We start from the raw sequence: 22,704 nt of genomic DNA on the forward strand, positions 1-22,704 counted from the left end.
CAATTTGACTGGCGGAAGACCGGCAGTAAATTACTTTAAAAACAATCGCCATGGAGGAGTTTTTTGGGTTTTCAGACGCGCCGGTTGCTCCTGGCCACGTCTCCGAGGAGGCTCTGTTCTTTGGCTTTGATGACGCCTCCGCTAACCAGCCGCAGCCCCCCGTCTCCATTCCATTTCCAGTTATCAACCAAGTCGCGACCATCCCAAGGTTTCAGGAGTTCCAAGAGTTCCAGGAGTATGACTCGCCAGAGCTTCGGGCAGCCAGGCAACCCAAGTTCCTGGATCCAGCACTATTTGTGGGCCCTGGGAGAGAGGACGTCATTCATGATGTGGTGATAGATGAGGCAAAGTACGACTTCGGCTACGACCTTGACTACCTGCGAGAAACCACAGATGAGATGAAGACCGAAGAGGACGAGGAGGACATAATAAGTAGGCTTCCCTACGGCTTTTCCTCCAACTACACATACAAGGACGATATGGCAGATCTTATGCGTAGCAGCCCTGTGAAAGACATTGTTCTCCCCCGGGTTGGTGTCACTGTAGAGTGCTCCGACAGTGACATGGAAGCAGAATTCAACCGTCTGCAAGCTATAGACTTCAACGAGAAGCGCAAGGACATAGAACAGATGCTTCGCATTCGTAGAGAGCAGGAGCACCAGAGAAGGCAAGAGGAAGAGCAAGAACGACTGCGGCAAGAGGCCCTTAAAGCTCAGAGCTCAGTTCCATCCCGGATCCCCTCTATTCCGGCCGCCGCCCCATCTGCCACTATTGCCTCTGATAGAGCAGTCGGACCTGCTGCCGTTCCAAGCCTTCCTCCCCTGTCTCAGCCAATGGTTGACGTTGCTCCGCAGCCAGAGCCCCAGCCAATTATGGATCTCCTGATAGCTCCAAAGGCAGTGGAGGCGGTGTATGCCCCGTTACAAGCTACCCCTGTACAGCCTATCCATACCCAATCTTCCATTTTAGTGCCATCAGCTCCACCAGCGGCTACTCTGGCCCCTCAAGTATGCTCTATTGAGCAACCTCCCTCAGAGGATCCTCAGCTAGAGGAAATGTTCGGATTCCAGTCACAACCCGATATTAGTTACTCCCCAGAAGTCAAGGATCTAGATAAGATAGAGCCAGACTTGACCGCAGATCCTGCCACAAATCCGGTTATCGTGGACCAGCCTGTCTCAAAGTCGTGGAGCGCAAGAGGATCGATACAGCAGCAGCTAGACAATCTACAGAGCGAAATAAAGCAACTAGAGCAAGACTCCATGTTTTCTAAAGAAGATAGAAAGCGGAGCAGACACGCAGAAGCCCGTAAATATCTCGAAACCAGAACATATACAGACAACTACGACGTTTTCAGACCGTCGCACCATCTACAGAAGTACTATGCAGCGAAGAAGCCAAAACCAAAGCCAAAGGAAACCATTTATTCCCCATACTCAGAGACGGAGCTATCGAACCAGCGCATGCAAGTGCGAGCAGAGCTGGAGGCTCAGAAGCACAAAGAGCAGCGGGAGCGCAACTACTACGAGAAAATTGAGATCAAAAGGCTAACAGCCATGTACTCCAAGCTCGAATCTGAATTAACCGTCAAAGCCATCAGTGAGGAGCTTGCACAAGAAAAACGTCAGGAATTTGAAAAGTACTTCAAGAGCGCGTCCCTCCTTGAAAAGAGCTCTGACATGTACACCAGCACACACGATGATAAGACCATACGCATACAGGTATCTGAGCATAACGCTTTGCATCTCCCCCGGTCCCTCTTCTTCACCCCTGATGGGAAGTATAAAAACTACGTTAGATACCTGGACTATAGGAAGGTTTTCGACCGCTTCACGCACACGCAGGTCCTTATGTTCATATTCGCGGTGTCCTCGCAGGAGCGAAAGTTGAAGTGCATTTCCAAGACTTACGAGGACTTTCATGTCCTTCACAAGGAGCTTGTGGGGGCCTTCGGGTACTCAGCAGTACCTGGGCTTCCCTCCTTCCGATCCATGAACATGGGTGGCGGTAGACATGAGGTCATTCATGACACTCAAAAGAGACTAACCAAGTACCTGACTGAAATCAACAACGTCCAGGCTCTGCGCACATCCGCCATCTACAGGAGCTTCCTCAAGCACCAGGACCTCAACTTTTTCCAGGGGATGCATCGCCACTAGCGCTGAGGACTACTTCCTCATGTAAACTTCTTTCTGCGGTTTTTTAAAAGGCGCCTTAAAAAAAAGTGTCTGACGGATGGAGGACATTGCCTACACCGACGGATACGCTGCGCAGTACGGAGATAATTATGCATATGATGGGTATGGCTATGGTGGTGACCTGGCTGTGGGAGATTACAATCCGTACGGAACGGACTATGGTTATGATGCAGGAGGCTACGACTATGGTGCCGGGTACGGTGGGTATGGGAATCAAGAGACTGGATATGGCGATCAGACATATGGATATGGTGAGCCTGCTGAGCAACCGCAAGACAGTTTATCGCTTAAGCTGGACGAGCCGAAGCCGTTTACTGAGCAAGACGATGGGAGGTCCCTCGTCGTCCGTACTGATGCGGCGTCTGTGTCCATGGATCCTTTTAGTGCGCCCATAGATACAGTGACAGAGCCCATAGGTTCACAGACGCACACGAGCTCCGCTTTTCCACCTGTCTCTCAGGACTTGCTGAACTCTATCAGGGTCCAGCAAGAGACTAGTGGAAACCTGAGTAAGTCTCCAAGCAAAATCTCAAGCAGGCCTGCCTCTGCTAGACTTGACGAGCTTGATAAGGTAATCGAAGAAGATGCAGAACAGCTTAATAGGGAGGCCAAAACAGATACTCACGTTACTGGTGCTGCCCCCGATACTAGCGATATGTTTGGCTTTACTGACCAACCGGCGGCACCAACAGCTACCGAAGAGCCTGTCGCAACTGCTGGTGACGACATGTTTGGATTTGGGCTAGAAAGTGACGCGCACGATGCAACGGTTCAGCCCCCAGTTGAAGATGCAGGGCCTGCTCTACCTGATAAAGAAGCTCCCTCCACTGAGGCCGAAGACGATATGTTTGGCTTCGCCACATCTCCTCAGGAGACCATAGCCAGCCCTCCAGCAGGCTCCACCGCCCCTGCTGCTGAGCCTGTTGACGACATGTTTGGCTTCACCGATCCTGCCGTCGAATCAGCGGCTACTGCAGAGCCAGGAACAATGGAGGGCGATGATATGTTTGGATTTGGCCCCTCAGAAAGCACACCTAAAGATCCTGACACTGATGCATCTGCAGTAGCTAAGGATGTAACGGTGGACGCTCAAGATGCTGCCGATGATATGTTCGGTTTTGATGGAGCGGGCTCCCCTGCAGAGGCTCCTGCACAATCAACCGAAGCAGTAGCAAGCCCAGTTGCTGACTTGGAGACGGACAGCATGTTTGGCTTTGATTCTCCGCCAGCCCCAGCAGATAATACTACTACTGTGCCTGTGGATGATTCGGCGGATGACCTGTTCGGATTTGGGCCTTCCACTTTAGATGCACAAGGTGAGCCCGCCCAAGATGCTCAGCCAGATATTCAAGATGTGGCACAAGTCTCCGCTGACAGCATGTTTGGCTTTGACTTGCCAGCTGATGCCTCGGCAACTGTGGAGCCATCAACTACCGGCCTTGCTACTGAGAAGCCAGAGGATTCTCCTGTCGATGACATGTTCGGCTTTTCTCCAAACGAAGCAGCAGCTACAGCCAAGTCAGATGAGGATCAAGAGATAACGCCGGTGAACACCAAGACTTTAGACGAACCATTGTCAGTAGCAAATGATTACACCCAACCAACAGCTGGGCCCTCAGATGACATGTTCGGCTTTGGAAACAGCGCAGATCTTCCTCAAACAGATTCTGTACCCCACTCTGGAGCCACGGCTGATAGCATGTTTGGATTTGACTCTGTACCAGCAACAGGGGCCTCGGTAGAACCACCAACAGAGACGCCAGAGCTTCACGACGCATCTCAGACACAACCTACTTTGGACATGCCAACAATTCCAGAGCACATCCCAACTATAGAGGATAACCAAACGGACCTGTCACATGAGAGTCAAAATGAGAGTCAAGTTGCAAGTGAAGAGTCTGATCAGCTAAGAGAGACCAATGAGACGCTGGAAGGAGAGGAAATGAATAAGGAACTGGCACAAGAGCCCGCTGTAGAGGATATGTTTGGCTTTGGGGATGCATCAGCGCCAGTGGAGGATTCCTCAACAGAAAAGGCCACTGAAAGCCACCCAACTGAGCCACCTAATTTAGCAGATCTTCCACCTCCTGTGTCTGCATCATCACTGCTTCCCGTGCAGACACTTGAGTCTGCGAAGCAATCCGCAAGAGCTGCAACTACCCCAGTGGCCGATATGGCCATTGATATAGATTCTATGATCTCGGCTGCACTAGTTCCACAGCAACCCTCCCCCGCTCCTGAACAGAAGGTCGAGGACCAAGTTCTTGACGAATCCTCGCCTAACGTGATAACTGCAGAGCTTCCTCCCATTGTTGTGAAGGGATCTTTAGAAGAGGCCAACGACAAGTCTGCCGCAGAGTCGCAACATGAACCAGTAGAGCTCTCGGAGGACCGTGACCTCAGTAAAGATATCGAGCTGGTTGCTCAAGATCCTCTACCGGCCGAGGAGGATACGCAGGATATTTTTGTTGAGCCAGCTGTGCCAGTTGAAGCTCTAGAAAGGTTGGCGATCAGCGAAACGTTCATCAAGCTCCAGGAGGAGCTTCAATTTACATACCTGATGCCAGAGCCTAACCGCGAAGAACTAGACAAGCTCCAGATGACTGATCATGAGCAGCAGCTTATTCAACTTAAGGACGAAGCGGAGCGGCTACAGAGAGAGAATAAGGTGCTCGCAGGCAGAAGTGCGGCTCCCAGGCATCTCCACCCTAACGAGTTTGATAGCAAATCTATCTCAGTTAGCTTCTTCGAGGGTCTTCTGAATGAGCCCACCCACAGTGATGGCATATCCCTAACGACTGGGGAAGAGCTTCGGCTCTTGGCGATTCTGGAGCAGGGAGACTACGAAGCACTTGATGCTCTTCACGGCATGTCTCCAGAGGAGCTTCAGTTAATGGAGCAACGAGAACGCGAGTTCAATTTGAAGCTCAAGGAACTCACCGACCGCCGAGACGAGCTGTTGTACAAGGATGATACGGAGGCTTTAAAACTCATTGAGGAAGAGATCTGGGCCTTTGTAGACGCTGAGGAAGAAAAGAAAATGCGCATCCAAGCGGCAGACGACCTTTTGAAAAAGCGTGCTCAGGAGGAAGAGGACCGACGTCGTGCTGAGATAGAAGCAAAGATCAAGGAGGAGCAGGATCGTGTTGCAGAGGAGCGCCGACTCCAGGAAGAGATGATAGCGCTCCAAAAGAAGCAGCAGCAAGAGTATGCAGAGCAGGAGACTAGGAAAGCAGATCTTCTCCGTGAGGCCATGGAAAAGGAGCAACTAGAGCGAATTGAGGAGGAGCAGCGCATAAAAGCAGAGGCACGACGACGCCTAATCGACGATCTGGAGGCCACAGCTGAACGCGCAGCCGCCGAGGACCGGATACGGGTTAAGGCTGAGTTGGAAGAAATGGCCAGGATCAAAAAGGAACTGGAGGAGGCTGCCCGGACGGCCAGCGAAGAGAAGCGAAAGCTTCTTCTACAACAGAAGGAGCAATTGGAAAGAGAAATGGCCGAGACAGCAAGACGACACGAGGAAGACGTGGCGCGTAGGCACAAGGAGCTGCAAACTCTTCATGAGGAGCGGCGGAAGATGCGCGAACAACGCTTAGCCAGCTCAGAACCGATGGATGAGCTTCTTCGCGAAGATGGCAACGATGCCTCTGCCGATCCGTTCTCATATGCGTCTCTGGACATTGAGCGCAGAATCAGGGAAATGAAAGCCCAGTTAGAGAAGGAGATGACCGAAAAGATGGCCCTAGAGCACGCTGACCTCAATGCTCTAGAGCAGGAGTTGGCTGCTAAGAAGCTGTCGACCTTACAAGCAGAACGACTCTTAAGCACGGCTGCAAGCGATACAGTGGCACGGCTCGATAACGAGGATCGTCTCTTTAACGAAGCAATGGATGCCAAGCGCCAGGAGCTGCTTCTTTTGAAAGAACAGTATGGACTCGTGCGTCACCAGAACGAAAGTCAGCGCGCCTTGCACCTAGAGGAGCAGAGAAAGGCTAAGAAGTTAGCGAGGTTAGTCGAACAAGTTGCCGAGCTAGCCGAGAAGAAGCACAATTTAGAAAGAAAGATTGCCCATGGAAACAAAGAGTTTCACAAGAAAGAGAGCAAGCTGGTGGCTTCTAACAGCAAAGGCGCACTCAAAGCGTTGAGAAAGGAGCACGCTAAGGAGCACGAGGCGTTGGAGACGCAGCTCTCTAGCGTCTCAGAGCAGTTACGCAGAGCAAAGAAGCAGCTCAAGGTACTTAACCCCCAGGGAGAGACTTCTGATATGGACCGATCTCTTAGTGTCAAAGACTATTTGCGCTCCACAGATCGGAGTGAGAAAGAGCAAGAAGTGTCCGCTGCAGATAAGGACCATTCCCAGCCGCGTCTGTCCGTCTTCGAGGGAGGCTCTCTTGGCCAACCTTCGTTGGTAAGCGGCCATGGAATTGGAACAGCGATGTCAACAGGTGTGGACCACGGAGATGGAGGGAGAAAGCAACATGCATCCAGTGACTTGCCTGTAGCGCTGCAGAAGCTGAGAGAGGAGCACGCTCGCAGGCTTGAGAAGATTGAGCAGCGACGAGCAGCCTTTGCTTCGGAAAGGGAGCAGCTTCAAGCCCAGGCACACGCGCTCGAGGCTCAGCTTTCCAAGCCCGTCAACGTTCCTGATTCTAAGCTACGCACCAGAGAGCAGCGCAAGCAGATCATTTTCGCAGAGATGAATAGAATGGAAAAGCTGTCGAAGGCACACATGGTTGAAGTTAAGCCTCAGATCCCAGAGAAAACAATCGATGACATTCTTAACGAACGCCGCAAACGACACGGGGAGGAGCGTGAGCAACTAAAGAACATGGCAGTGCGCTTTACATCTGCGTACGATCGGCATTCCCGGGTCTCTGTTAACATGGACAGCAGCGACGACGAATGGAATGACCTAGCTGCACGGACCTCCTCACGTTATGCAGATATTTCTGCTAAGCCACGCTCGATGCAGGCGCAGGTCCGCCAATTTGCATCTGATCGGATAGATCCTGCCTTCAATAGCTACATCGAGGCCCCTGTGCGACCTGGCTATGAGTCCTCTCTCCTCTCGTATGTGAAGGTGAGCTCTGACCCTACTACGTGCCACCCGACCAAGTTTGTGGCTCGGCTCACTGCACACACCTGGTGCATTGAGCAGAAGAGCAAGCCGTATGTGGTCTATACGTTTACAATCAGCACAGAGAAGGGTGTCTTTGAAGTAGCGAAGCGCTTCTCTGAGCTGCGTGAGCTGGACAAGGCGCTCCGTCGCGTTTTCCCAACAGTTACTTTGCCCAAGTATCCGTCGTCTATGGGAGGGAAGTTTACTGATGAACAACTGGAGGAGCGGAAGCGGCTCCTTGGGCGCTATATGAGCCAGCTGAATCAGATCGCGGTCATTAGAACAAGCCAGGTGTACAAGGAGTTTATACAGATGAAGGTGAGACACGATATCCTTGTATATCACCGGTGAATTGCGTTACGTCTCGTGTGACACGGACGTCTCTGGCTGGGAACCCTTCTGGGCGTATGAGACTTCACAAGTGGACTCATTGTCTTGTGCCTGGCAAACTCTTGAAAAAGCGGGAGTGTCGAGGGCCTTTGACTCTCCTGCCGTTGCGCGTGTGCTCATATACAATTCAGAGAATGAAGGGGCGTTGTAAATTGACGTTGTCTGGGGGTGTCCTGCTTCGGTGCGTTCATGGCGTCGCTGCGGTCTGTCAGGGCTGTTCAAGCTGGAGCCATCCCCGAGAGATGATTCGGCTGCTCGCCAGGGTTTGGCGGCAATGGAGGGCAAGACACCGACCGGCTTCTGGTGGACCATGGAGTCGCTGAGCATCTTGGTAGAGCTACCCGTGGACTTTGCCGAGCCAGACATCATTGTACGGGTGACTGACCTCTTCGGGGTCTTGTATATGAGCTTGATCGGGCTTTTTCCGGGGGACGACATGCTCTGAATTGCCATCATCGATTCGCTCTTACTGTACTCATGCATTATCTCCGAACGGAAGTCGCTGAATTCCTGGATGCTCTGCAGTGCAGGCTTTTCTGTGCACATGAGCATCGCCGGCGCCCGCGTGTTGAAATATTCTTCTTCCAGCTTTGCGATTGAGTGGGTAGGCTTAATATTGGGAATAGGGACTTTCCGGGTAGGGTTGCTTGTAAGCTTAGTGCTTCGCGCCCTTTTCTCAGGATTTTTGCTCTGAATGGCAGCTATCCAGGCAGCAGTCAACTCTTGCTCTTCACGCATTCGCCTCTTCACAGCATTCATGGGCGAGCCTGTCTTGGAGTTGAGATCACAGTAATCGATGGGACGCTGTTGAACAAGAAGCCGCGCCTGGCTATACTCCCCCGCTCCCTTGGTTATCTCAGTTATCTTGCGGTATACGCGCTTATTTTCCTTATCTACCTGCCGCGCATTTTCGTGCTCCCGAAACGGGATGTGGTTGCTGGTGAAGCGACTGATGTGAGTATATTGTTTGGGGGCTGCGTTATCTACAGACGGCTTCAGTCGTGCCAGGCGCTGCTTATCCTTAAAGTCGCGCTCTTCTCGCCACTTCTTATCAAGAATTCGAGACGCCGTTGGAATGGCACGATCCATTTTTAGGACTACAAAAAGCATTTACCCCAGTGGGACATAGTTATCAATATATGCAACCAAGATATGCATCAGCAGGCTGTGTGTCTAGAGTAGTAGAAACTTGCAAGTGACAGAGTTGTCAGATCCCTCTGCCCCTGATAGATTTTAGAATCAATCAATGCTACAGATCTACTGCGGCACGCATTAACTACGCACACTGGAAGGATGCATATAAGACTTAGCAGCATATCCTGTATTGTAGGGAGGGTTTGATGGTGCCGCGTATAAATTATAGATGTTGTCATCTCCTGGACCCTGCAGAACATTTCCCACACGAAAACTGAAGGCTGGCTGTTTATATGAAGGATGAGGGATACGCGAAACGTGGCCCTCCAAGTTGGTTGTTGGTGGAAGATATGGTCCAGATGCTGTGGCCATCTGAACTGTGGATTGATGTACGGGCTGCTGCATTCCGTAAGAGCTATTGATCATGTTGCGAATTGGGTTGCTGGAATCTGGAGGCTCTATGTGGTGACTCTGGTCACCAAGAGAGTTACGTGTGGGTACACCTTGAGAGGACGCCATCTGCTGTGGAGAAGCAGGCGCATTGAAGGATGCTTCCACGTAAGAGATATTAGAGGCACTTGCAAAGCTACCTCCGCCTCCTCCTTGAGCATAGCCCCCAGAGACTCGTCTTCCAGCTGTCGGTAACAATACCTTCGTGGGCGAATTGCCAGCCAGCACAGATGGGTCCGCTAGCAGAGAGACAGTGTCTGTTCCATAACTGTTAACATTGCTATCGATACTGGCTTCTATAATTGTATCTGTAGAAAATAAGTGAGGGTTGTGTTGTCTGACGCTGACAAACCCTTTAGACGGGCCCACCTTCACGAGAGCTCCCCTACCATTATCCTGCCTGACCATGTTCTGCGGAAGTGCCTGCTGGTTTCGAGAAGGTGAGCTGGTGACGTTGGTTGCAGCCTGTAGGGGTGAATGTGGGGAAATCGTTCGAAGCGGAGATAAAGATGAATCTCTCACAGTGTCCACCTCAAACAGAGTCGGACTCACTCTTAGTGGAGATGACTGTATAGGTGAAGCAAGTGACTTAATTGTTGGAGAGTTTCTTGACCCTGCATCTGAATTCATCATAGAACTTGCCAGAGGCTCTGTGTGTTGGAAGGCAGGAGAATTGCTGTAATCCTTGGCCAGGTCGTCATGCTCTCTAAAAAGATACTCTTGTTCGGGATCCTGCTGCTGGCTCTTACTTGGGAGATCTACGTTGGGTTCATCTATTAATCCTCTCCACGGTGGAAGCTGCTTGACCTTTCCTGGCTTTGAGGGTAGTGTCAGTGCTTGAGATTTAGAGGTCCTCGTCTGCCTGATTCCCTGGCTTGAAGACCTGTGCAAGCCGTTTGGATCTGCATCTGCGCCAGTGTCATCATCATACGATGCTACTGGCACCATGCTCCGTCTCTCAGCAGACTTTTGAGAGGCACCCTTTCCTTGCCTTTTCTCCTTCTCTGCTCCTCCTAAGTGCTCCTTCTGACTTGCTATTATGCCCCGCGCTTGAGTTAAGAGTGCATTCTTATTGGATACTTCTGCTCGAAGCTTGTTGATCGTATTCTGCAAGTCTAAAACTTTAGACTCCTGTCTCAGCAGATCCTCCTGCATTACCTTGTACGATTTTTCCAGTTGCATGTAAGGAATCAAGTGTGGACTGGGGACTTGCTTGTTTTTCGCCTCGTCCAGCTCTGACAGTAAGCGCGTGCATCTCTTTTCTGATTCAAGTAGTTGGTCCTGCAGGAACACAATTTGCTTGTCTTTTTCAAGGACTTCCTTGGTGTCCTTCTTCTTCTTAGCTTGTTTCTTCTTACCTTGATCATCTGGAGCCGGTTGTGCAGCTGACTGGTCTGTGCTACTATCCTTGACTGCAGTAGCATGACTATGTGCCAAAATCTGCTCGAGCTCATCTATTCTTAGCTGTTGCTGGGAGATCAAAGTAGCTGCTTTATCTAGCTCGGCTCTGCTGACTAGCTCGGCCTCCTGATCCTTCGTCTTTGGTCTACTTTTAGAAACTTTAGCCGCCTCGCCAGCAGCTTGCAGTTGAACCAAGAGGCTTTCATTTTCCTTGCTTTTTAAATCCAAATCGACTGTGAGCTTATTAAGCCTCGCCTTCAGGTCCAAGATCTCTTGCTCCATTAGTCCAGGATCTTTGTTGGATGACGTTAGCTCGGCACCCATAACGGTTACTGTGTCTGAAAATGTTACGCTGTTACTGCGACCAGGCTCGTTGCGTCTGCCAACCGACCCTTTGCGTGAGGTAGATATGGAGCTCTTCCTAACATCTAGAGACTCCGGTATCTGCTGTTCCTCTGTATGCTGTGCCTCACTTTTGGCCTCCTCAATGATACGCAGTTGCTCAGAAAACTTCTCGGTCGCCGCTATTGCAGATCCATATTTCTGTAATAATTTCCAACACTCTCCGCAATCTATAAATATAATATTATTCATTACATTCTCTAAGAATTTTGCTATTTCTATTCGTCCAAGGCGATGGGCCTCTTCTAGGACGGGGTATATCTGCTCTGGTGAGGGTTTGAAGTACAAGACAACGCACTGAACGCACTCTAAGGAATTTCCCTGCAGCGCATGCTCTAAAAGCCCATATCCTTTCGCATCAGTTTCAAAATCTGAGTACCTTACCAACAGTATGGCCGAGGAGAGCGCCTTAGCAGAGAGAGCTACCATGAGAGGGGTTTCACCGTCTTTATTTTTCAGCTCTGCCTCATGCTCGGCTAAGTACTGTACAATGTCTACGTTGTTAGCTTGAGCTGCTATGTGTAACGCATAGTTTCCTAATGCATCGGGTTTCCTCTTCCACCTCTCCATATTCATCCTAACCCCAAAGGCGTCGCCCATACGCGCAGCCTTTATAAGAGGACTGTCCTCAATTTTCTGCTCTCCTCTGTATGGCCCGCGCGCTCTTCCAGAACGCCTCGGCGGTGAATCGTCAGCGTGCATCAGTAAACGTGCTATTTTTAGAATTTAATCAACTAGCAGCAGCAGAAAGCGGGCGTTCTGGGAATAAGTTTACACTAAGACTAATGGTATAACAACGATAGACCAGTGGTGCACAATAGGCGATAAAATATAAATCCTAAATCCTCAATCCGTTGAAAAATCAAGGAATAAACTGTTGGTTTAGACCCTTTTATAATGAACAACAATGTGTTATCTGTCAAAATGGGGGTGAACTCTATCTCATAAGGAAGCCTCTTCACGTCTTTACACGAATAGACCAGCCGCTTATTGTATTTGAACGAAAAGAGCTTGCCATTATAAGTAACTATAGCCGATCCTTGCTTCAGAGAGCCGTCCTCCTTGCAGTCACAGTCTACCCTGTAAGCTTTATCCGCACACACCCTCCTCCACATGAGGAGAGAGATGTCCTTGTCCGATGCCCCTATTATTGTTGCATCTATCAGCCTGTCAACCAGGTTGGTTGCTCCGAATGACCCATCGGCTCGCACAATGACCCTGAGACTTGAGCCCAGGTCAAACGGGGTCACGCGGTAGACGAAAAGCTGGCAATAATCAAGCAGCTTGACGGGATTGAGCTTTATGAGCCCGGACTCGAAGAACACTCCATCTGCATAGGAACGAACTATAAAGACACTCATCCCTTGGTCTATAGCACCGTACACTTCAAACCCTAAGACGTCACCAACGACGTATGCCTCCTTCGTTACCCTCAGGCCAGTCACGTTGTTCTTAAAGGCCATCTCATTCTCAAAAGCGCGCGCACCCTTAACCGTCTCACTTGCTGACGACCCTCGATAAGATGGTGTAAGAGTGTTAATGGAAAGCTCGTGCTCTATGCTGTTGCGAACGGGTTCTAGATTCACCGAAGTAGACTCCAGAGGCTGAGCCACATAACCCTTTCGCGAGTCCAGCAGCTGGCTAAAAGACTGCGAGACAGAATCCAGCGATCTGATATCTGTGTTGTTGCTTTCGTTGGATGGAGCAATGGTAGGTCCTGGCATTATCGCTGGCTCAATCCCGGAACACTCTGATTCTCGTTCGTGTGGGCCTTTCTCCATATTCTGCAGCTTGGTGGGCTGTGAGGGAATGCAGACAGCATTTCTGTCACCCAGTTCCTCCGATTCAACAACCACCTCTGTGCTTTCCACTAGGTCACTGTACAGAGCAGCTGGGTTAATAGAAGTTATAGGTATCTCTATTTCTCGCACACAAGTTGGCAGATCAAGTGGTTGGGGAGAAATAGCGAGTTCCGGAATAGACTCAGAGGTGCTCAACTTGTCGGATACCCGAGAGGGCTCAGAAGGCTCGCTGTTGGTGATGTTAGCGCTCTGCCTACTGCTTCTGCGCCTTTCCGGCCGCTGAATGTAGATATCATGCGCTATGTTCTGTGTCATATCCATTACTTCCACGGTCGAGGACGTCATATGGTGAGTCCCTAGCCTACTCCGGTTCTGGTTGTTCTGATGGACAGCCGTGTTTGTCATGACAACTATGGGACTCAAAATACCCTTAGATGTAAGGATGTGGTCTCTGGCGGAGTTGCTAACTAAATCCTGATAGGACATGGGCCTGGAGCTGTTCTGAACGTTGTCGTCTGCGTCTAGTGAACAGTTATCTATGCAGCTGCTGGGAAACTCAAATTGTATTCTATCTTGCTTAACCTTTACAGCCGTAGAACCAGTGTGATCAGCGGGTTCATGGAAGGTGGTGTAGGACTCAGTGTAGTTGCTCTCCTGGAGAACAAGGCTCTTCGGGACTTCTGACGCACGCGACTGGTCAATCCGTGAGAGACGCTGCCGCGAGGCGATAATGTTCTTGCCCACGTCTCCATCCTCGGAGACATCTAGACTATTAGTGTCTGTTTTGGAGTCGTTGTACGCATTGATCATTACCCTAGAGCCTCTAGATGCATGCGGGTGAATGGCATTTAGCACAGTTGCTGGCTGCGAGATTTCTAACTTGATTCGGGATGAGTGTGGATCTGCGGCTGCGCTCGGTGCATTCTGGGCATCGAACTTTCCTGAACTCACTGCCAGCCGAAGCTGGTGGGCGATTTGCTCTAGGGCGTCTCGATTTTGATCGTCAGAAAACCGAGCTGACTTTTTGCCTGGATTCAAGGCAGCAGCCGGCGCAACATCTCCACCCCGGTGTTCCATATTCTGCCAAAGAGGTGATTGTGCCCCCGTCCGGTCAAAGTAGCCACCTCTAAAGGGAACTTTTTGGGAGGTAAATTCAGAGGTATGAGCTACCTTTGGCCCGTGGCTGTCATCATAATTGCAATATTCCTTATTTAAATTATGTGGTGGCGTAAAGGAACGAGGGTTCGTCCCTCTGGTCTCATGCCTCGACGAAGTAGAGCGGGCGCGTGGCGTCCTGGAAGAATTACGGCGCATGCTGTTAACATAGAACTCTGCTCGGAGCGTCTTTTTCAACAAGGGGACTGCTGACATCGCGCTCTGATTATCCGAATACCGCTCTGCATCGTTGATGGGCACCGGATAAAGCAGTACTTCGCATACAATGAGAATAGACCCATATAGACGATACTGCTCTATAATAGAGCTCCTCAGATCAAAGACGCGGTCATTGTCGAACTCGGGAATGTATACTCTTTCGTTATCATCGAGTTCTTGGTACCAGTAAATTTCTAAATCAATTGGCACCAGAGACACTATGTTAAGCAGCGCATGTGAGGTATCGACCTTTTCCAATGCGCAGGTCTTGATGATCTGTTCCTCCTCGACGATAATCCGTGTGGATAGAAGGACAAACTTCTCTCCTATAACTCCATGATAGCTCACAGGGACTATCTCTGTTCTGAGAAACATATTTGCGTCGCAAAGTGCGGGCAAATACTCGCAAATGGAAGGCTGATCTGTCACACTGCCTTGTTTTATCTGCTCTAGCACACACGAGCAGGCGTCCGGCACAGCAGAGCATAGACACTGATCTTCAGAGTCATCGGAGATGCAGCTTTCTGAGACTGTGTTGTTCATGTACAGGTTCTGGCAAGTGCTGCACACACTCGCGCACCTGTACCATGTCACGGTGGTGTCACCCTCCTCTCCACCTGAATAGCTGTACCTTAGATTGATTAGCTTGCCGACTTGGAGGTTTTTGGACGCTAGCAAGAAGTTTGCAGAGCGTATGGTGGGCCGACAGGAGATAATTGGAGGAGAGGCTATGTGCATTTCGAGCTGGACAGATCTTATGTTTGTCATCATTGTCTTTGTGCCAAAGTTATCCTGCAAGATAGACATGAGGATATTCTGGTGCTTGCTCTGCTCCAATTGCGTTCCAGCATGACGGTACACGTTCCCTGCTGCCCGTTGTGCTTGTGAGGTTCTTTCCTCTACTCTTATGAATGCGATGACATAAGTATTGGAAAGGAGTGAAGCCGGTAATACAAAGTCAAAGCTGTAAGAAACCAGTGAGGAGCCATCAGTACCCATATATCCTCCATGCGTAGCAGCGTACGAGCCTGGCCTGGACAGCCTAGAGATAGACGATGACCTGGTTACATGGCTATCTTCGTCTCTCCCCGCTCCAGAGTCGATTCGCTTGTGTACCCCATGAATCAGCTGTGGAGGGCAGCCAAAGCAGGTGTGATAGAAAAGGACCTCGACAAGCTTATACTTAGAAGACAGTAGCACAACATGAAAAAAGCACTGACTATTCTCGATATATACTCCTTGAGAGCTATCACTGACACTCCCTTCTGGTTGCACAAACCCTGCTCTGAGAATAGGAAGGACAATCCCCTGTTTGTGGAGGAAGCGGGAACAATAGGTCTTAAATTGTAGTGAGCTAATGGAGCTGTTTGGGCGCTGTAAGTACTCGACGCCCTCATCAGAAATCCACGCTGACAGACCGTGAAGCACCCTGTACGGAAGAGTGCTATCCACCTCTGCAAGGAAAAGGTCTTCTGTGACCATCCGTTGCTCTAATAGCTTGTGTGAGCCTAGCATGGCATTGGATTCGAAGGGCCTCGGGGCTGCATCTCCTCCCGCAAGAAGATGCCTTCCTGTTTTGAGGCTTATCCAGCTGGAGTATCTTGTCATGATATCAAGTGTGCTCATTGAGTTGACGCTGTTTATTCGTCTCTCTTGAAAAAACAGGGACATAATCGACATTGCTGTACAAAGGCTATCATCACAGACTGCCAGCAAGGTATCGGAATCGTCTGTCTCCCCGTCTGCGGTTTCCCCCAGCAATGGGGAAGGAAGGATGCTCTCTAGATTGTTTCCAACAGCACTAAAGATCTCTAGATTCTTCAGTTTTGCAAAGGGAAATTGGATAAAATTCTCCAATCTGTTATAGTTCAAGCTGAGAAAGGTCAGCTTCGGGGCATCTGGAAAGTGTGCCCATGAGGAGATAAGATTGCCATCTAGATGAAGGGAAATCACATTGGGAAGAAGGGGCAACTCAGCAAAGTTCTTGAGCTTTGAAGCTGTTATAGAGAGATGCTGTACTCGCTGGAATGGCTTGAGGAGCGTGACTAGAGAGGCAAATTCGCAATCTAGCATGTACAGTGACTTAATCTTAGTGCAGGAGCTAGCCTGGAGTACAGCACGGACAAACTCCCGAGTCAGTGTCTCCGTGAACCCTATAGACTTAATAAACAGGGTCACAGTGGTCGGCGGTATGTTCATCAAGGCATCGCGATCAGCGTCGACCTTGTGGAGTTTCTGGGTTGTGGGAAGAGACTCTATCATGGAAATAGTTTCAGTGAAGCTTTGCGGGGCGAAGAGAGAGACTCTTGTGTGGTGTGGGGCCTCTCCATTCATTATCATCAGTGTGTAATTTTTGCACAATTTGGCTCTTTTGTGAGATATTAAGTGATAAAAGTTTCCTTTTTTAAGATCAAATTCTGAACTAAAGGATACAGATTCTGAGCAAAAATTAGCAGGCTTTAAAATGAGCGATCCGACTATCCATGACGCTTACGACTTCGTGGCCATCTGCGGCGCAGGATCCTTTGGGAAGGTACACAAGGTGCGCTCAAAGGAGGATGGCCAGATTTACGCATGCAAGGAGATTAACTATGCTAAGATGAGCTCCAAGGAGAAGGAACTTCTGGTTTCCGAGGTCAACCTACTTCGCAAACTAAATCACCCCAACATCGTCAAGTACATCCGCAGGTACCAGGACAAGGCGGCTACCCTAATCTACATAGTGATGGATTACTGCAGTAAAGGCGACCTGTCCGACTACGTCAAGATGCACAAGAAGACAAACCAGTATATTTCGGAAGACAAGATCTGGTCTATCTTCGCCCAGCTTCTGATAGCCCTTGATTACTGCCACTCTCCAAACAAGCCCGATAGCTCTGGGGTTGGCAGGGTCATCCACCGTGATCTCAAGACGGCCAACGTCTTTCTTTGCGAAGACGGGTCAATCAAGCTGGGGGATTTCGGGCTCTGCCGCGTTCTGGAGCAGAGCACCATGGCGAAGACAAACGTCGGCACACCCCTTTACATGGCGCCAGAGCTTTTGGAAAACAAGTCGTACACAGAGAAGGTTGACATTTGGTCATTAGGCTGTATCATCTACGAGCTCTGCGCCCTCCAGCCCCCTTATGTAGCTACGTCTCTCGACTCCCTGAAGGCAAAGGTGAAGCGTGGGGTGCGCCCCTTCGTGCCCAACCACTTTAGCCCTGACCTGCGAAGGATTATTGACATGATGCTCATCAAGGAGCCCGAGAAAAGGCCATCCACCACCGAACTGATTCAACTGCCTGTCATAGCAAAGCTTTTACAGGGCTTGGCATACGATCCCGCCAGAAACTGTCGAGGTCTTCAGCGGGTCGAGCAGATGACCCCCGTGGACCGTGCTATGGGCGGAAACCTCCGTGCTCCTTCCCGCGGAATGGCTCCACCACCATCTGCAGGCTACAAACCAGTGAATGGCAGGTATAGTGATGGTGATTTGGATGCGTGGGAAGATCGTCTGAAGGAGCGGGAGGCAGCACTGGCCAATTGGGAGGATGCCATATCTGAGAAGGAAACGAATCTGAAAGAGCGTCTTGCTAAGGCCGGTTTGAGGTAGGCGGCTGATTCTTTGTCACTGGGGCATGTTCTTCTTTGTCTGTCGTCAGGACAGAATTCAACAGTGCAGTGAATTAAAAAACTTAAATGCTGAGACCATGCGAAGGGCATGTGGCCTCCACTGAGTGCGCGTACTGCTTCTTGAACAGGTACAATAGCCAGGGGCTCTACCTCTGCATGCACTGCAACTTCTGCGCCTGCCTGGATCACGTTAACATTCATCAGGAAAAGACCGGTCATGTGCACTATTTACATATCCTTTATACCCTCAAGAACAAAGAGGGGAACATAACTGCACGTGATAGGGTGGACATGCTGCTTAACAACAAGAACGAAGAGATTGTTAATCTTGAGACGAAGATTTATCAGTTTCCCGGTAGACAGGCTGTGCTATCTGTCCCCGACGAAATGATGGACTGCTACCTTTTCTTACTTGATGGCGAGGACGACCCTGACAGAACGTTGCTTAAAAAGAAGCCAGGCGCGTCTCTATCATCCCTATCCGACCACGCCCAGGTCTACGATCAACTAGCTTCTTCATGCGAGCATGTGATTGAGATACTTACCTCTCAACCGCCTGCGTATAGAGCTCACCACAACTGCTTCTCATCATGTGCAAGTTGTGACGTGTCAAACAACCTTTGGCTCTGCCTGTACTGTGGCCACGTTGGCTGTGGGCGCGCTCAGGCATATAGTGAGCTGGGCGGGAACGGCCATGCTCTTGCACACTATGAGTCGAACTGCGATCATTGCGTGGCTCTAAAACTCTCATCTCTCAGTGCATCTGTTTGTGAAGCATACTGTTACAACTGTGATGTATCTATCGATTCAATCTTTACTGTGCCAGACATGAGATCTATGCTGCAAAGCTATCTAGAGTGCACATATGGTCACGATGTTGCTGATTTAATGAATCGTACAGATGGGGCCTGTCTGTCTCTTCAGCAGCAAACGGAGAGGGTAGACGAGTTGATAGATAGATATGGGCTTGCAAAAAGTATGCAGAGTTCTCAGATCTCGCTGTTGGGCGTGCTCTCTGGCTTTAGAAATACCGGCAACACGTGTTATGCTAGTGCTGTCGTTTCATGTCTTAGAGCGGCAGGTGTCTTTCCCAGACGGACCAAGGAGCTCGAGATTGAGGCGCTCAATCACTATCACACGTGCAGTTTGTTAGATCCCATCGACTGCTCCATCTGCCAACTGTATAGGCTATACGTTTGGGGATTTCGCACAATAAACTACAGTGCCACAGATCTCCTGGCCCATGGATACCTGGAGAATGACCTGCCATACTTTATCATGTATTCAGACCCCCACATCACTCCTTTGATCAGATTGCTTACGCCATACTTTGCCACTGACGAAAATGTTGGGTTTCAGCACGATTCAGCTGATTACCTCAACAATCTATTAGACTTTTTCGACCACCATAGACCTGATCTAGTTAGAAAGGTGACTCTCCCCGCGATGAGGCGTGAACTAAGGTGTGCATCGTGCATGGGACACGTTTACAAGCCAGAAAATCAGCACGAATGGGGGATCTCCTTGACATGCTCTCTCTTCGACACCGTTACAGAATGCGAAGTGGGAGCAGAGGTGTCGATGCAGAGCTCTCTTAGAAGCGAGATAGGGGGCTATGCTAGTACGATAGATGGATTGCGCTGCCCTCTGTGCTCAGCCATCAACGTATGTGGCGAGGTGCCGAAGCTATTGCTGTCATCGTCATATCTCGCCAAGACCGAGAGCGCCTTTCCAGAAATACTGATCGTAAAAGCAATTAGGCAGTATTTTGATGTATCAAGGATGCGGTCATATAAACTTTTGACTAGATTGATAGACACTGACAAAATCAAAATCAATTTCTTAGTTAGTACACATACAGAAGAAGACGAAGAGAAGTGCAACACCGAAGCGTGGAGACAAGCCCTGGTGGCCATGGAATCGGGAGCCATGATCCCAGGTGTTCAGCAGAACCAACGTACAAATGTGGATGAACAACTGAGTGCCATGATGGACATGATGGTCGCAGACAGAAAGACATGTATGAAGGCTCTGAGACAGTGCAACGGGGATATAAGATTGGCAGTGGATGCAATACTCAACAACGAAGTGGCAGATGATGATCAGCACGATGCACATCACGAACTTCCCCTTCCTCAGGCTCCAGCACCTGCGATTGCGAAAGAGAGAATTGCAGAGGCAGTGCACAATCTTCGTCAAGAACAAGAGATAGACTCAGCAATGAACGCAGCAGGTGTGTCCTATGCAGAAAGAGATGCGATGAACCTTACATACAAATTGGTGGCCTTTGTGCTACACCGGGGAACAGAGCTCGACAGTGGGCACTATCTCGCCTACGTGCGAGCCAGCTTATTTTCGGAGGAGGATCTTAGCGAGATGCAGGTGCGTGAGCTTGTCAACAGAGACCAAGATTGGATGGTTTTCAACGACGAAGAGGTCACTCTTACACAGGATCCCCCGGTGCAAATGGCATACATATATTTCTATAAGAGGATGGCTAAGTGCTAATCTACGTGACGCAAATCCCTTGGGCACACTTTCGCCCACTTCGGATTCGGTCCCGGGCTCAGTTCCGCGCTCACCTGTAAATTCCTTTTAATGTTTTTGCAATACGTCCCAGGGGGGATAAATATACTCTGGACCCATGGACGAATACCTATCCACCCTCACTGTGAGCCGCATGCTCACGCCCCACTCGGCCATTGTCACCCCGCAGAGCAGCCTGGACAAGTACATTCTCCGTTGTCTCCCCGCGTCTTCCCTGGACCCTGAGGTTCTCAAGAATGTGATGTCGGACGTGGGGTTTGTTATCCGGGAAAAGTGCCATTGGATGGTTCAGTGCTTTGTGGAAAAGCTTGTCGACGATGACACGCGGATGGATCTGAGCACGGACAGCCGCAACTATTACGTCCTCACCGAGTGTTATGCCTCTGACTCTCTTCAGGCCCTTGTTGTCACGAGAGACAGAGTCAAAAAGCCCTTTACTGAGGACGAGATAATACAGACCCTCTTACAGCTCATTATGCCCGTTGAGTTCCTTATGAAGATTGGGTGGCGTGACAAAAGCTTCTTTAAGCACGTCCTCCACCCTAATCGTCTCCGTGTGAGCAACAACGGCTTGATATCCCTCGATATCTGCCATGCCATTGTGTCCAGCAAGATCGTCCTCGAACAGTTTCGTGACGAACAATCTTACATGCCACCTGAGGCCATCTTCAGCAACGCTTCTACATATGACGAGAGAAGTTTCATCTGGACAATAGGCTTTATTCTCTTTAATATGATGTGCTCCGGATACTCCTACGGGGAGATCAACTTCAGGGACGTGACTCACAAACCAGATTATGAAGGTGACACAGATGATGAAGGTAACGAAAAGTCTGAGAAAGAACGCATAGAAGGCATGGACATGTATCTCTATGTTAGCAAACGATTGAATACAGAGCTTTCGAGGTACTACTCCAGGCAGCTGAGGGAGATAATAAAGACGATGCTTTCTGCATACTACGGTGAAAGGCCCACCATTCTGAACATCTACGCCCGCCCCTTCATCTTTTCACACATCATGGACGTATACAAAATGAGGGGCGAGTTCTCTGTCGAAGGAGGGACGCCTCTGATGGTTGCAGCACGCATCGGAGACATGCACTACATTACCCAGTGTGCCTCGCAGTTTCACATCCAGGACACCAAGGGAAGGACTGCTCTTATGTTTGCAGCTGCCAATGGGTGTGCGCAGGCCTGCGACTATCTCATCCCGCACGAGTCCAGTCAACGGGACTATAAAAAGTGGACAGCGCTTATGTATGCCGCTGCAAATGGGCATGTCAACTGCGCCAAGCTCCTTTATATGCACGAAAACGGTCTTTGCAATGTCGACAATGATACCGCGCTGATTATTGCTACCGAGCGGAACCATGTGGAGATAGTTGATTTTCTGGCTCCATTCGAGTCTGGAAGGGAGCGACAAAACGGGGAAAGCGCTTTGGTTGTCGCGGCATGGCACTGCTATCCGCGATGCGTTGCCCTACTCATGCATACCGAAGCTCCCCGCTATGCGGAGAGGGCGCTCAAGGCCGTCACAGACCCTCTATGCATAGGGTCCGAGGCCAAGAAGCAGGTTATTATAGCAATGCTCACGGACTATCTCGGCGCGAAGGTCCTGCCCCTTAAGTATATCAGTGAGCCGCGCGAAGAGTTCCTCACAGAGAACATAGGGTTACTAGCGCAGACAAATTCGTTACACATACTCTAAATTGTAGTAAATTTTGCATGAGCGCTGTTGCTCCAAGTGGCTCTGAAATGGTCGTCGAGTCTCCGGATGAGCAGAGCCACGCCAGCGCGTCTTCCTCCTCCGACGACTATACCAGCGGGACGACTACTGAAAGCAACGAAGAGGAATCCGAAGAAGATAATGAGGAAGAAGAGTCTGAAGACGAAGACGAAGAGGATGAGTCTGAAGAGGATGAAGATGAAGAGGAAGAGGAAGAGTATGAAGAAGAAGAAGAGGAGGAAGAAGAGGAAGAGGAGGAAGAGAGCGAAGAAGAGGAGACGTCCGAGGAATCTGAGGAGGAGACTGGGGAGTCTGAGGAGGACGAAGAGGAGACCAGCGAGGACGAGGAGCAGTCGGCGCAGAGCGCGCTCGGCCGGTTCCTCGCAGAGCACAGCCTTGAAAGCGGGAGCGAGCCGGAGTAAATGCCAGCTGTGGGGTTCGAACCCACGCGGTCTTGCAACCAATGGGACTTGAATCCATCGCCTTAACCACTCGGCCAAACTGGCGCGCCCGCGCACACACACCAGACACGCACTTTCTGGC

At 50.1% G+C, this 22,704-nt stretch overlaps 9 protein-coding genes and 1 non-coding gene across 10 annotated transcripts; 6 read left to right on the plus strand and 4 right to left on the minus strand.

Annotated features, from left to right (window-relative positions):
• Positions 1-50: 50 nt before the first annotated feature.
• GL50803_007723 (PX domain-containing protein) lies at positions 51-2,159 on the plus strand (the record flags this gene model as incomplete). The annotated part of the gene is made up of 1 exon (XM_001710068.1): positions 51-2,159. One exon carries the CDS (start codon positions 51-53, stop codon positions 2,157-2,159), a length of 2,109 nt encoding a protein of 702 aa, XP_001710120.1.
• Positions 2,160-2,235: 76 nt separating this feature from the next.
• GL50803_0016595 (PX domain-containing protein) lies at positions 2,236-7,671 on the plus strand (the record flags this gene model as incomplete). Its single annotated transcript, XM_001710069.1, has 1 exon — positions 2,236-7,671. One exon carries the CDS (start codon positions 2,236-2,238, stop codon positions 7,669-7,671), a length of 5,436 nt encoding a protein of 1,811 aa, XP_001710121.1.
• A 6-nt stretch (positions 7,672-7,677) lies between these two features.
• GL50803_006544 (uncharacterized protein) lies at positions 7,678-8,799 on the minus strand (the record flags this gene model as incomplete). Its single annotated transcript, XM_001710071.2, has 1 exon — positions 7,678-8,799. The coding sequence occupies one exon, from the start codon at positions 8,797-8,799 to the stop codon at positions 7,678-7,680; it is 1,122 nt and encodes a 373-aa protein (XP_001710123.2).
• Positions 8,800-8,982: 183 nt separating this feature from the next.
• GL50803_006542 (Ankyrin repeat protein 1) lies at positions 8,983-11,799 on the minus strand (the record flags this gene model as incomplete). Its single annotated transcript, XM_001710072.1, has 1 exon — positions 8,983-11,799. One exon carries the CDS (start codon positions 11,797-11,799, stop codon positions 8,983-8,985), a length of 2,817 nt encoding a protein of 938 aa, XP_001710124.1.
• An 80-nt stretch (positions 11,800-11,879) lies between these two features.
• Positions 11,880-16,613, minus strand: GL50803_00137749 (uncharacterized protein; the record flags this gene model as incomplete). The annotated part of the gene is made up of 1 exon (XM_001710074.1): positions 11,880-16,613. One exon carries the CDS (start codon positions 16,611-16,613, stop codon positions 11,880-11,882), a length of 4,734 nt encoding a protein of 1,577 aa, XP_001710126.1.
• Positions 16,614-16,737: 124 nt separating this feature from the next.
• On the plus strand, positions 16,738-17,868 carry GL50803_0095593 (Kinase, NEK; the record flags this gene model as incomplete). Its single annotated transcript, XM_001710075.1, has 1 exon — positions 16,738-17,868. One exon carries the CDS (start codon positions 16,738-16,740, stop codon positions 17,866-17,868), a length of 1,131 nt encoding a protein of 376 aa, XP_001710127.1.
• An 86-nt stretch (positions 17,869-17,954) lies between these two features.
• Positions 17,955-20,396, plus strand: GL50803_00102710 (Ubiquitin carboxyl-terminal hydrolase 14; the record flags this gene model as incomplete). The annotated part of the gene is made up of 1 exon (XM_001710076.1): positions 17,955-20,396. One exon carries the CDS (start codon positions 17,955-17,957, stop codon positions 20,394-20,396), a length of 2,442 nt encoding a protein of 813 aa, XP_001710128.1.
• A 136-nt stretch (positions 20,397-20,532) lies between these two features.
• Positions 20,533-22,143, plus strand: GL50803_005489 (Kinase, NEK; the record flags this gene model as incomplete). Its single annotated transcript, XM_001710077.1, has 1 exon — positions 20,533-22,143. One exon carries the CDS (start codon positions 20,533-20,535, stop codon positions 22,141-22,143), a length of 1,611 nt encoding a protein of 536 aa, XP_001710129.1.
• A 17-nt stretch (positions 22,144-22,160) lies between these two features.
• Positions 22,161-22,583, plus strand: GL50803_005488 (FEN-1 nuclease; the record flags this gene model as incomplete). Its single annotated transcript, XM_001710078.1, has 1 exon — positions 22,161-22,583. One exon carries the CDS (start codon positions 22,161-22,163, stop codon positions 22,581-22,583), a length of 423 nt encoding a protein of 140 aa, XP_001710130.1.
• A 1-nt stretch (position 22,584) lies between these two features.
• GL50803_00t0003 lies at positions 22,585-22,667 on the minus strand. The gene has a single exon. It is a non-coding gene; the product is annotated as a tRNA-Leu (tRNA).
• Between the last annotated feature and the right edge of the window lie 37 nt (positions 22,668-22,704).

The sequence above is a fragment of the Giardia intestinalis genome, chromosome 3 (assembly GCF_000002435.2).
Source record: "Giardia intestinalis strain WB C6 chromosome 3, whole genome shotgun sequence".
Classification (NCBI taxonomy): domain Eukaryota; phylum Fornicata; order Diplomonadida; family Hexamitidae; genus Giardia; species Giardia duodenalis.